The sequence below is a fragment of the Oncorhynchus keta genome, chromosome 4 (assembly GCF_023373465.1).
Source record: "Oncorhynchus keta strain PuntledgeMale-10-30-2019 chromosome 4, Oket_V2, whole genome shotgun sequence".
NCBI lineage: Eukaryota > Metazoa > Chordata > Actinopteri > Salmoniformes > Salmonidae > Oncorhynchus > Oncorhynchus keta.
In genome coordinates this window covers 24465318-24479398 of record NC_068424.1, presented here as the reverse complement: position 1 = coordinate 24479398, position 14081 = coordinate 24465318, and the positions used below count along the sequence as shown (strand labels likewise).

General features: G+C 45.2%; 1 protein-coding gene across 1 annotated transcript in view; it reads left to right on the top strand.

The window, feature by feature from the left end:
- The window catches only part of sspo (SCO-spondin), an 86728-nt gene that overhangs the window by 26803 nt on the left and 45844 nt on the right, over positions 1 to 14081 (top strand). The window contains exons 33-54 of the mRNA XM_052518237.1: positions 390 to 621; positions 983 to 1135; positions 1293 to 1430; positions 1716 to 1898; positions 3079 to 3229; positions 3524 to 3683; positions 3967 to 4015; positions 4282 to 4401; positions 4685 to 4933; positions 5804 to 5931; positions 6192 to 6333; positions 6521 to 6700; positions 9073 to 9332; positions 9440 to 9461; positions 9620 to 9740; positions 9929 to 10142; positions 11688 to 11829; positions 12014 to 12184; positions 12410 to 12652; positions 13038 to 13193; positions 13448 to 13606; positions 13846 to 14010. Coding sequence (XP_052374197.1) covers positions 390 to 621; positions 983 to 1135; positions 1293 to 1430; positions 1716 to 1898; positions 3079 to 3229; positions 3524 to 3683; positions 3967 to 4015; positions 4282 to 4401; positions 4685 to 4933; positions 5804 to 5931; positions 6192 to 6333; positions 6521 to 6700; positions 9073 to 9332; positions 9440 to 9461; positions 9620 to 9740; positions 9929 to 10142; positions 11688 to 11829; positions 12014 to 12184; positions 12410 to 12652; positions 13038 to 13193; positions 13448 to 13606; positions 13846 to 14010 — 3538 coding nt within the window. The remainder of the gene's footprint in view (positions 1 to 389; positions 622 to 982; positions 1136 to 1292; positions 1431 to 1715; positions 1899 to 3078; positions 3230 to 3523; positions 3684 to 3966; positions 4016 to 4281; positions 4402 to 4684; positions 4934 to 5803; positions 5932 to 6191; positions 6334 to 6520; positions 6701 to 9072; positions 9333 to 9439; positions 9462 to 9619; positions 9741 to 9928; positions 10143 to 11687; positions 11830 to 12013; positions 12185 to 12409; positions 12653 to 13037; positions 13194 to 13447; positions 13607 to 13845; positions 14011 to 14081) is intronic.

Here is a 14081-nt window from a genome sequence, read left to right as displayed (position 1 = left end):
AAATCTTCGAAAAATGTCTGGAGGTCGTCTGAGTTGGGAGGGGAAAACTGAAAACTAGCTGTGATTGGCAGAGTGGTTTGGAACTCTTTGTTTATTGGTCTATTAACCAATTTACCGCATACTGATGTCACCATGGAAAGCCGAAACTCACGCCCATGCAACCCTGCTGATTAGAAGGTCATGTGTAGATTGTATTTTCAATCAGTAACTATCAGGAAATAACACTGATACATTTTTTTTGAGCTTTTACAGTGTTAGATTCATCAGCTGTATGATATTAAAATGTGATATATGACATAAAACACAGAACAAAAACAGCATTTTGACTGCACTGGGCCTTTAAGTGGAGTGATCTAGGTTCTAGTTTTGGTTCTGTGTGTTTGTTTTAGGTGTGTAATGGCATGGCAGACTGTGCTGACTCCCTGCTGGGGTCCTTAGGGGGGCCCTCTGATGAGCAGGGCTGTAGGAGCTGGGCCCCTTGGGGCCCCTGGAGTCCCTGTAGCCTCTCCTGTGGGACAGGCTCCATGAGCAGGCAGAGACTCTGCCCCCTGGGGGACACCCTGGGTCAGTGCAGAGGGGACGACACCCAGAGACAGCAGTGTTTCAGCACGTCATGTCCTGGTGAGAGATGGGAGAGATGAGCCATATGGTGGTTGTTGTTATCGTCATGATATTAATCAGCGGCAGTAGTATCTTAATCATCATCACTTTTGTCTTCACAATCTGCATCAACATCATCATCATTACATTTTACATTGACATTTTAGTCATTTTTTTGCAGACGCTCTTATGCAGAGCGACTTATAGTAGTGAGTAGCATCTTCATCATCGTCATCATCATCTTCATTTGAATCTTCATCATTAGATTTGTTATCTTTGTCGACAACATAATCATCATCATCATCATCACTTGTTATTTCACTTGTTATTGTTATCACAATGTGAACCCTCTTTGCGTGACATACTTGCCTCTTGTCAACAGTGGATGGGCACTGGTTGCCGTGGGTGACGTGGTCTAACTGCTCTAAGGATTGTGGGGGTGTGGAGGTAAGGCAAAGGGGATGCATCCCACCCCAGAATGGGGGCAGAGATTGCACCCAGCTCCCTGGAGAATCTAACCTGGCCACAGAAATCAGTAAGTCCACTAAGACAGAAATATATTTGACAAGATATGGAAGGGCTAATAATTGAAGAAGTGCCATGAACTTACATTCTCTTTCTCTTTCTCTCTCTCTCTCTCTCACTCACTCACTCTCTCTCACTTTCTCTCTCACCCCCCTTCCCTCCTCCAGAGCCTTGCCCTCAAGATGGCTGTGCCAACATCACATGTCCTAGTGGCCTGGTGAGACTCAGCTGTGCCCCCTGCCCAGTGTCCTGTGCCCACATCAGCAGTGGCTCTGTCTGTGACCCGACTGCACCATGTTTCTCAGGTCAGAGAACAGGAGAGGAGGATGTGCTCTGTAGTCATATTTTCTTGATCAAATATCCCATTTATTGGCTGCAGATCCCAAGAGAACAGAACGCTAACCAACATGGAGAATAGTTTGCTGACCTACAGTGTGTATAAAGCACTGTGTTTAGTCACACACTTGTTCATGCTGGGAAGTTGTTGTATTTCCAAGCCCTAGCCTTCACTATTCTTCACTTTACTCTCTCCCCCTCTCCCTCCTCCTCCTCTCTCTCCTCCTGCCTCTCTCCCTCCCTCTCTCCTGCAGGTTGCTGGTGTCCAGAGGGTCGGGTGATGAACCATGCCCAGCAGTGTGTGTTGCCGGAGGAGTGTGTGTGTGAGGTGGCCGGGGTGCGATACTGGCCTGGACAGCATGTCAAGAAGGACTGTGAGATCTGTACGTGTGAGAGAGGCAGACCTCAACACTGCCAGCCGAACACCGAATGTACAGGTTAGTCTACACAACACGTCACAGTACACCCTCCTGTTAGGTTGTGTTCAGTTGGAAGAAATGGGAGAATAAAAACATGTGATTATGGAAAGTAGTGTACTTATATGGAGAGATGGTACTACTTCCTATTTTAAAATCACTTTTAGTCCCTACATCTTTTCTCATTTCCTGTCTCTTAAACAAGACCCAGACTTCACCTCTGTTCAAGTTCATGTTAACATGTTTTACTGTCCATTCAATATTCTGCCGTTAAGATATTTTATCAAGGTTTAAGATGAATGATTAAATAATTCTACTCGGAAACTTAACCATTAGGGATGAGAGGTTATGTAGCATGAAAAAGGAGTCAATGAAAAATAATACACACAGCTCCAACTAGGTTGGAGGGGGGGAAGAGAGTGTGTGTGTCTAAAGTAAGCAAAGAGGATCCTTAACCTATGTTTGAACCGACCCGGCTATAACTCTGTGGAGATAAAATAAGACAGCGAGAGCCCCTCCAGGTTTTCTGTATCTGGGGGGGACTGGAACTGTCTGCTAAGTGGTAATAAACTGTGGTGAGACTTCAGGAGTTAATCCAGATGTAGTGTGTCATGTATGTGTGCTAGTGGCTTGGAATGGACTTTAGAAGTAGCTTTGTCCTTGTCGGAGAGAAGGAGGAGCCTTCAAGACGCTATGACCAAATGTGATGTATATAAACCAATGTACATGATATTATGATCAGCGCTCTCGAGAATAAATTCTATTGGCTAATCTTAGTAGACTGGTTTCTGTCCATTTTATGCAAATAAGGATCTTACAAATTCTTAGAAACAGACAGAGTGATTTAAATTGAATTGGTTAATGAACACATATAGGAATTGTTTAATTCCTTTAACATCTGGAAAGGCTCATGAAAGTAATGTGTACTTGGACAAGATGTGTTGTTTGTACTACACTGCTGCATCGCTGACTGTCTGTGTGGGCGGCAGTTAGCCTAGCGGTTGTGTTGGGCCGAAACCCTCATTGCTCTGGATAGGAGAGTCTGCTAAATTACTACAATGTAACGTAGTGTGTGTGTGTGTGTGTGTGTGTGTGTGTGTGTGTGTGTGTGTGTGTGTGTGTGTGTGTGTGTGTGTGTGTGTGTGTGTGTGTGTGTGTGTGTGTGTGTGTGTGTGTGTGTGTGTGTGTGTGTGTGTGTCAGTCCACTGTGGTTGGTCGACGTGGTCAGCTTGGGGGGAGTGTTTGGGACCGTGTGGGGTCCAGAGTGTCCAGTGGTCCTTCCGCAGTCCCAACAACCCTAGTAACCATGGCAATGGGAGAAAGTGCAGAGGCATCTACAGGAAAGCTCGCCGGTAAAAGACACCGTACACATTCAATCACATTCATCATGTTTACACATGATGACAAATACAATACATTACGTATGAATGTTTGTTAAATACATTGCCTTTCCTGTCAACTTACAGCCATTTCAACATCACAGCAAGTAAAAGTGATACTTAGAAATGATTAAAGAGTGGAATTGCTTTACACCCATAAATGTATGGAACATCCTGTACTCTGGAGCCTGGCAGAGGGATGGTAAAATGACGCAGTGTATGTGTTTGTGTATGTGTGTGCTTGCATGTGTGTGTATCTGTCCCCAGCTGTCAGACAGAGCCCTGTAAGGAGTGTGAGTTCCATGGCCAGTCCCATGCAGTTGGGGACCGATGGAAGGCGGGCCAGTGCCAGCTGTGCCACTGTCTACCCAACCTCACAGTGCAGTGTGCCCCCTACTGCCAACATGCTGCCACTGGCTGCCCCCAGGTCAGGAACACTGAGGTTTACAGTAACTCTGCTCGTGTGTGTGTTTGTATGTGCATCTGTGTGCGCTTGCGTGTGTGTTCGCGTGCACCCATGTCAGAATACATCATGTTAAAAATGTGTTTTTATACCACTGTGTAACTACTGGGTTCTTATCTAAGGTAAATGTTCTAGCATGTGTGTTCCCTCAACCGCCTCTCTATAGTTCTGTTGACACACGACTCGCTAGTTTCCTTTCATGGCCCTGTGTCATAGCAACAATCGAATAATGTCTTTTGTCTTGCAGGGTCAGAGTCTGGTTCCAGGGGAAGGTGACAAGTGTTGTTATTGTGAAGGTAACTAGTATCTAGTACATTACTAACCATATGTTCCCCTTTTGTCAATGATTCCAACGCTCGATATCAAGCTGGGAAAAAATCCATATTTGACTAAAATGTTAGCTGATATGATAGCTGTTGAAATCTGTATTTGAAATGGAAACCTGAGGTAGGGGTTATATCTGACTAGCCAAACACAGTTAACCTAGACAGAGGATATTAGGTGGTGACAGAATGCCAGTGGGAATGGGATTTTTCAGTGCTGAATTTCTCCCTATTGTCAGGTGACCATGGCACCATTTCAGTGGCAACGACACCTGCTACTGTGTCAGTGAGTGTCCAACCCTCCACCCCAACAGATGGCAGTATACCCTTGGTCCCCACGTATCCCCTTCCACCTGGAGGTCAGTATCGTTGATCTTTTTAACCATTTATTTGAATAGGGACTGATACAATGAAAACACTCATTGATTTAACTATAATCAGATGCATTGTCCCACATTTTACCTTGAGCTTTTTGTCATTGCATCTGATTTATGAATAATTTATGAATAATCTGATGTAAAGACCACTGATGAATATTGTTGGAGATCTACCAAAATGTAACGCAAGATTTAATCTGTTGATCAGTGGTATTTGTAGTTTATCAAATATATTTGTAAGTATGCTGTGTTTGTGCTTGTATAGAGGAGTGCTGGTCACCCCTGGGGGTCCAATCTCTCCCTGACTCCAGCTTCAGTGCCTCCTCACACCAGTGGGGTCACCCTCCACGGGCAGGGCGTCTGTACGCACGGGACCCCCATAAGGACCTGCAGGGCTGGAGCCCTGACACAGAGCAGTACAGGAACCTTCCTACAGGGGCCCCCGAGGGCCACAGTGGAGCTGTGCAAGCCCCATATCTCCAGCTGGACCTGCTAAGACCCCACAACATCACTGGTAATGAACCACTTAAACCAAATCAAACCAAAACAAATCAAATCAGGGGTCATATTGCTTGCAGGCAAAGTATATGGAGGATAGTATGCGTGGCTGTGTACATGCACAAGTTAGTTTTATATGGGTGCTAGTTCATTCATGATATAAAAACGCTATCAACGTTTTCTCTTCTAACATCTCACGCTTCTTTTCTCTTTCTCTACATCCTCACTATTTCTCTCTATCTCTCCCTCTCTATCTCTCCCTCTCTATCTCTCCCTCTCTCTCTCCCTCTCTACCTCTCCCTCTCTATCCCTCCCTCTCTATCCCTCCCTCTCTATCTCTCCCTCTCTATCCCTCCCTCTCTATCTCTCCCTCTCTATCTCTCCCTCTCTATCTCTCCCTCTCTATCCCTATCCCTCTCTCTCTCCCTCTCTCTCTCCCTCTCTACCTCTACCTCTCCCTCTCTATCTCTCCCTCTCTATCCCCCCTCTCTATCCCTCTCTATCTCTCCCTCTCTATCCCTCCCTCTTTATCTCTCCCTCTCTAATCTCTCCATCTCTATCTCTCCCTCTCTATCCCTATCCCTCCCTCTCTATCTCTCCCTCTCTATCTCTCCCTCTCTACCTCTACCTCTCCCTCTCTATCTCTCCCTCTCTATCCCTATCCCTCCCTCTCTATCCCCCCTCTCTCTATCCCTCTCTATCTCTCCCTCTCTATCCCCCTCTCTATCCCTCTTTATCTCTCCCTCTCTAACCCTCCCTCTTTATCTCTCCCTCTCTAATTCTCCCTCTCTACCTCTCTATCTCTATCTCTCCCTCTCTATCTCTCCCTCTCTATCTCTCCCTCTCTACCTCTCCCTCTATATCTCTCCCTCTCTGTGTCCACCAGGTGTGCTGACTCAAGGGGGAGGTGTGTTTGACACCTACGTGTCCAGTTTCTACCTGCAGTTCAGTAACGATGGCAGACAGTGGTACACCTACCAGCAGCTGATTGCTGATGCCCGCCCCAGAGCCAAGGTGCCCACTACCCATCAACCCTAGCACCAACTACTTTCCAAATTCTATGCCCACTTCATTTTAGGAATTTTAGGAAGTATGCTAGTGTACATATTGGAACATATAAAAACTCTCAACGCTGTTGAATTTCACTGCAATCCATTTTCTTTCCAATCATCCAATTTAGGTCGTTATTGTAAAAGAGAATGTGTTTTCAATTACTTTCCTGGTTAAATAAAGGCACACAAAAAATCCAATCAACTTCAATGTTGATGCCCCAGGTGTTCTTGGGTAACCGTGACGACCGGAGTGTGTCCTACACCAGGCTGGACAGGATGGTGTCGGCTCAGTTTGTGCGTGTGTTGCCTCACGACTTCCAGAACGGCATCTACCTCCGCTTGGAACTCATGGGCTGTGAAAATGGTGTGTGTTGGACAAAGTATTTACAGTTGTGTGTATGAATTGGTTTGAAAAATTGATACATTTTCTACATTTGATAAACAAATTTAAATCTACCATACAGTAGCAAAACAATAAGAATAAATGCTGTAGAGTCAATGTAAGTACAAATGGTTTAAAAACAATAACAGTCTCCTCCTCCTCTCCGTAGGTTCCCGCAGGCTATCCACCCCCTCTCCTCTCTCTCCTCTCTCTCCGGTCACCCAGGCCCGGCCCTGCAGAGATAGAGAGTTCCAGTGTGGTAACGGGCGCTGTGTCCCCACGGGGCCCAAGGGAGTTGTATGTGATGGGGTCAATGACTGTGGGGACGGATCTGACGAGCTGCGCTGTGGTCAGTTCCCATATTTACCCAGCGTGACTTGGCTAGATGATCTCTCTCATTGATTCATAGTAGTGACACGGCGATAGTAGTGATATGGCGATAGTAGTGATATGGGGAAAGTAGTGAAATGGTGATAGTAGTGATATGTTGATAGTAGTGACATGGTGATAGTAGTGATATGGGGATAGTAGTGAAATGGTGATCGTAGTGATATGGTGATAGCAGTGACATAGTGATAGTAGTGATATGGTGATAGTAGTGAAATGGTGTTAGTAGTGACATGGTGATAGTAGTGATATGGGGATAGTAGTGAAATGGTGATCGTAGTGATATGGTGATAGCAGTGATATAGTGATAGTAGTGATATGGTGATAGTAGTGAAATGGTGTTAGTAGTGACATGGTGATAGTAGTGATATGGGGATAGTAGTGAAATGGTGATCGTAGTGATATGGTGATAGCAGTGACATAGTGATAGTAGTGATATGGTGATAGGAGTGACATAGTGATAGTAGTGATATGGTGATAGTAGTGAAATGGGGATAGTAGTTCTATTGTGATAGTAGTGATATGGGGATAGTAGTGATATGGGGATAGTAGTGAAATGGTGATAGTAGGGAAATGGTGATAGTAGTGATATGGTGATAGTGGTGAAATGGTGTTAGTAGTGATATTGTGATAGTAGTGATATGGGGATAGTAGTGATATGGGGATAGTAGTGAAATGGTGATAGTAGGGAAATGGTGATAGTAGTGATATGGTGATAGTGGTGAAATGGTGTTAGTAGTGATATTGTGATAGTAGTGATATGGGGATAGTAGTGATATGGGGATAGTAGTGATATGGGGATAGTAGTGATATGGTGATCGTAGTGATATGGTGATAGTAGTGACATAGTGATAGTAGTGAAATGGTGATAGTAGTGATATGGTGATAGTAGTGACATAGTGGAATTAGTGATATGGTGATAGTAGTGAAATGGTGTTAGTAGTGATATGGTGATAATAGTGATATGGTGATCGTAGTGAAATGGTGATAGTAGTGAAATGGTGATAGTAGTGATATGGTGATAGTAGTGACATAGTGGAATTAGTGATATGGTGATAGTAGTGAAATGGTGTTAGTAGTGATATGGGGATAGTAGTGACAGTGATAGTAGTGATATGGTGATAGTAGTGATATGGGGATGGTAGTGACAGTGATAGTAGTGATATGGTGATAGTAGTGATATAGGGATAGTAGTGAAATGGTGATAGTAGTGATATGGTGATAGTAGTGACATGGGGTTAGTAGTGAAATGGTGATAGTAGTGATATTGTGATAGTAGTGATATGGGGACAGTAGTGATATGGTGATAGTAGTGATATGGGGGTTAGTAGTGATATGGTGATAGTAGTGATATGGGGATAGTAGTGATATGGGGATAGTAGTGATGTGGGGATAGTAGTGATATGGGGATAGTAGTGATATGGTGATTGTAGTGATATGGGGGTTAGTAGTGATATGGGGATAGTAGTGATATGGGGGTTAGTAGTGAAATGGTGATAGTAGTGATATTGTGATAGTAGTGACATAGTGATAGTAGTGATATGGGGATAGTAGTGATATGGGGATAGTAGTGATATGGGGATAGTAGTGATATGGGGATAGTAGTGATATGGTGATAGTAGTGATATAGGGGTTAGTAGTGATATGGTGATAGTAGTGATATGGGGATAGTAGTGATATGGTGATAGTAGTGATATGGGGGTTAGTAGTGAAATGGTGATAGTAGTGATATTGTGATAGTAGTGATATGGGGGTTAGTAGTGAAATGGTGATAGTAGGGATATTGTGATAGTAGTGACATAGTGATAGTAGTGATATGGTGATAGTAGTGACACGCATTAATCATAGTTATCAGATAGTTAGACAGACTTTCACAACGCTTGGAGTGGTGGATGCGGAGTCAAACGCAGAGAGCAGAGGATACTGGGTAAATCCGACTTCATTTTGGTTTCCAAATGCTAACGCCCAAAACAACAGGCGAAAATGATCACAAAATGTCCAATCCAACACAGGGCACAAACGGACAGGAACACTACACGCACAACCTGACTAGCAGAAAACAAGCCCGCACAAAAACAGGCTTAAATAGTACTGAATCAAAAAAAACAAAATAAGAGACAGGTGCAACCAATAAGACAAAACAAACAGAAAAGGAAAAGGGGATCGGTGGCGGCTAGTAGACCGGTGACGACGACCGCCGAGCGCCGCCCGAACAGGCAGGGGAGCCACCTTCGGTGGAAGTCGTGACACAGACATTGTACATGAAGAAAGGCACAGTATGCTGAGAAGCATAACCAAATCCATTGCTTTCATGCATTGAACTTTTTTTTACAGGTACTCAGCCCTCCCCTACACCTACAAGCCCACGGGGCTGTCCCAGAGGTCAGTACTCCTGTCCGCCACCTGGGGGCTGTATTGATGCAGCCCTGCGCTGTGACGGAATCCCACACTGTCCCAATGGAGAGGACGAGATAGGATGCTACCCTCACGATCAAACCACCCAGGCAGAGAGGCCTAACAGTCCCACACCAGCTCCTCTAAGGACCCCTAGTATGGCCGCTGTCACTCTGCATAAGACTACCCCTACACCAACAGTAGGTCAAGGCCCTCCTGATAACTCCTGTGTATTCATGTTTTCTGAGGTTGTGTGTATTCTGTTTTTCAAGTTACAATAACCTTTTGTTTTTTCTAAACCCCACAGGCAGGTGGCCCTGGGTATAGAGGTCAGTTGGACATGGATGCATGAAGTTGTTCAGAATAGTGCCATTGTTGAATTTAGCTTATATTATATTGTTATTTAAAGGGATACATTTTTGACTAGAAATGAAAATGATAGATTGTGGCTTGAGGTACTGAAGTATGTGAATTGGAATGCATTCAGGCATCTGTTCCTCTGCACTGGGATTGGAGGACGGGAAGATTCGCTATGGTCAGCTGACTTCATCCACCCACCGTGAGAACAACCCTGCGGATGCCGGGCGCCTCAACATTGTGCCTAACGTGTGAGCTCTCAAAACCGATAATGTATCAACAATGACATATTTTCTTGTTCTTCAAATATTTTGTTATCGACAAATATTCTCATTATCACGTCTTACGTTGGTCTCATCATCTCATAGTCTGATCATGGAGGTTATTGACTTCTTAATTACATATTGACCTGTTGTCGCATTCATTTGTCTCATGACAGTCTGATCATGGAGCCTGGATGGAGCCCCCTGCCAGGCGACCTTCAGCCCTACCTCCAGGTGGACCTCCTAGAGCCCACCTGGGTGTCTGGCGTGGTGACCCAGGGCACTGAGAGGATGTGGGGCTACCTTTCCAAGTACCGCCTGGCCTTCGCCCTGGTCCAGAGCCACTTCACTGACTACACCGAGACTGGAGAGAGGGGCAGTCCTGTCAAGGTAGTAATGATTATGACCATAATACACTTTATTTGTAAAATACTTTTTACATCTCAGGTAGGTACAAATCTCTGGAATGACAGAGCAGTACAATTATGTTTTTGTTCTTCAAAATCAATGTTTATTGAGCTTCAGTAAGATGGGAAAAACAGAAAATGGTATAAAATCAGTGCTTTTGTATTGTAACCTATGTGATCTTGTTATGATGAGAAATTGATATATTTACAATAGGTCAAATGTATGATCATAATCTTTTTTACAAATTATATGTGTGATATTAGCTCCAGTATCAGTTTACTGTTCCACTGTTACAGACAGAGGTGGTATCAGCTCCGACTATGCTTTTCCACTACTACAGAGAAGATGTCACAGCACACAGGACAGGAGAGATCCTCCTCTGGGAGAGATGATCTAGAGGCCATTTTGTCTCCTCTGGAATAGCCTCTGACCAGATATATTTACTTCACTTAGAATGAAGAGTGAAGTCAACAGCATTACTGAGAAAGTCTCCCCTACCATACACTCTTCTGTTATCCTCTTCAGACTTTCTATTTAGAACACGTATATTATTCAACAGCACTGAAAGTTTATTTTCCACACCAAATGAGGGATCCAGGGAGAACTGCTGCTGTTGTTCTGGATTTCCTCATTCAGGACCGTTTCCTTTCTGGATTCGTCTTTGGTTGTTCTGTGGTGGTTGGCATTCCAGCTAATGTACAGTACCGCCACATTTGACCAGATGCTCTCATCCAGAGTGCCTTACAGTTAGTGCATTCATCTCAAGATAGCTAGCACACTTTTCCTCAAAAAAGTAGCTATTAGTTCACGGGAGGGGGGTCATTGTCCATCAAGTGGACTGGAATGTGGAGACAGAAAGATAGAGAAACAAAGACGTGTGTGTGTGTGTGTGTGTGTGTGTGTGTGTGTGTGTGTGTGTGTGTGTGTGTGTGTGTGTGTGTGTGTGTGTGTGTGTGTGTGTGTGTGTGTGTGTGTGTGTGTGTGTGTGTGTGTGTGTGTGTGTGTGTGTGTGTGTGTGTTGTGTTTGGAAGACCAGAAGCCCCCACAAGAATAATAAACAAACAAACGGGGACATTTTGTTAGTCCCCACGAGGTCAAACGCTATTTCTTAAGGTTAAGGCTGGAATTAGTGTTAGGGTTTGAATTACGTTAAGGGTTAGGGTTAGGAGCTAGGGTTAGGTTTAGGTTTAGGGTTAGAGTTAAGGTTAGGTTTTGGGTTAAGGTTCAGGTTATGGTTACGGTTAGGGTTAGGGTTAGGGGTTAGGGAAAATAAGATTTTGAATGAGACTGAATTGTGTGTCCCCACAAATTTAGCTGTACAAGACTGTGTGTGTGTTTGATGAAAATAACGTTTTTATTTATTTGCCTTTATTTAACCAGTTAAGTCATTGAGAACACATTCTCTTTTACAATAATGACCTGAAAGTCAGGAGAGAACTCCAAGGTGAAGCTTGTATAATTTACTTGAACAAATTGGTTTAAAAGCACAACCTTTTGTCCAACCCCTTCTCCTTGTCTGTGTACAAGGTGTTTGAGGTGCGGATGGTGGGCAGGACCACGGTGACGCGTTGGCTTGGGAGGCTGGTCCGAGCTCGCTACCTCCGCATCATCCCAGTAGAGTTCCGACACACTTTCTATCTCCGTGCAGAGATCCTAGGCTGCAAAGGGGGTAAGAGCTCTGATATCAGTCGGTAGAAAAGTGGAACAAATATTTTAAGTGCTTTAAAACTTGCCTGTTGAGCTCAAACTAGATGTTCTGTCCATTATAGAGTACATCGCACTTATCACACGTGCATATTATTTTCTCCATCGCCATCTGTCAGTCTAACGTAAGAATTCACCCTGTATGACAGAGGAATTGGTGACCCCTAGCAGCGCCACGACTCCCCGTGGTGCTGGTGTGGTGACAGTGAAGCGCTGCTACCCTGGCCAGTTTGCCTGCCACAGTGGGGAGTGTGTTCCTGTGTCTGCGCTGTGTGACGGCCGACTGGACTGCAAAGACCACTCTGACGAGATCAACTGTGGTGAGTAGGGGGTCACTCATGTGTTTCGAATACGGAACCATGCAATATACACGTGTTACTGAGAGGATGACATTCTATTTTCCAATGTAAACATTGTAACATTGGCACTCATATCTGTACTGTTGCAATCTTTCAACTGATTACACCACCACTTCAATTTCTCAAGTATATCTGGAACTGATATGAAGTCAAATGCACGAATGAACCACTCTCTCGACACTTCAGGCACAGTGCCCACCAGGGGTCAACCCGGGGTACACACCAAGGAGCCCCAGGATGGCCGCCCTGGCATTGCCACCACGGGTACCCCGGGTCTCAGTCCTGACAGCTCTGGGGGAACAGGGTACCCAGGGGTTCATGGGTTCACCACCTCCAGGCCAGGTCAGTGGACATCCAGGTCCACAGGGTACCCAGGGATTGGGACCAGCACCCTCCACCCCGGAATACCTGGACTGCAGTCTACAACAGGTGAGATTCTTAAAGAACACTGTTACGAGTGGCCTCTCTTTTATCTTGTTATCAAAGAGTGTGTGTGTGTGTGTGTGTGTGTGTGTGTGTGTGTGTGTGTGTGTGTGTGTGTGTGTGTGTGTGTGTGTGTGTGTGTGTGTGTGTGTGTGTGTGTGTGTGTGTGTGTGTGTGTGTGTGTACACTACATGTAATGGGGTCCTTGACATGATCTCTGACATGGCTGATCTGCTATTTGAACCAGTGTTCTCAGTTGACCCATAAAAGCCCAGGTATTTATGAGTCCGGAGCACAGGTTCTTCAGTCCTGAGAAAGGAGACGTCACTGTACGACGCTAACTAGCCATCTCGCTACATGTTAAGGTGCTTGTTGGTTTGTTTATCTCCAGCTCTCTGGGTGACCACGACCGCCCATGACGGAGGCCTACCCAGAGTCCTGTGTGTGGAGGGCCAGTTCTCCTGCAGGCTGTTTGGCTGTGTGGATGCTGCGGTGGTGTGTGATGGTCACCAGGACTGTCTGGATGGCTCTGACGAAGACCACTGTGGTACAGTACATGTCACCAGAGTCTGGTTCAATTTCTCCTCCTTCTCTTCTCCTCCTCTTCCTCCTCCTGCTCAATCCTCCTCATCATCATCATCATCACCATCATCACCATCATCATCTTCTTCATCATCATCACTGGCAGATTACATGAGTTGACCTGAAAATGCCACAGTATTAACTATTACCATCACCTTGCCTATAGTGACACCTATTGCTTGCTGTAATAGTCCCGCTCATATTCCTGCTCTTCCTCAGGTACTACACCAAGGCCAACAGTAATGACACGGCGCCCCCTAGTGCCCAGCCCATGCTCCCCCAAGCAGTTCTCCTGTGGCAGCGGGGAGTGTGTGCACCTTGACAAGAGGTGTGACCTGCACAGGGACTGTGCTGACGGATCAGACGAGCAAGACTGTGGTACGGCAAGCCATGAGGGTCAAAACTGGGGGGCTGATTTACATTTCAGTATGATTTACAGTAGATTGCATTGCATACACTACCATGTAAAGTACATGGAGTCCTTACAAAAAAAACTGCTGCATTGCATCCATGAAGGGCAAGGTAATATTATCTGTCCTTGTCCAGGATCATTGGCCAGTAATGTTCATTAATGAATCATTAAACATGATTATTGATGGTGTCTGTCTGTTCCCTAGTAAACTGTATCATGTCAGCATGGACGGGCTGGAGCCAGTGCAGTGTGACATGTGGCCTGGGTTCCCTGTTCCGCCAGAGGGAGGTCCTGAGAGAGGCGCTGGCTGGGGGAACGTGTGGGGGCGCCCAGTTTGACAGCCGAGCATGCTTCCCTAAGGCGTGTCTCGGTGAGGGGGCACCCCGAGATCTGACCCTCTTTTCACTGTTTTCGTCTGTGCCTTCCCTTATTTTGACTGTT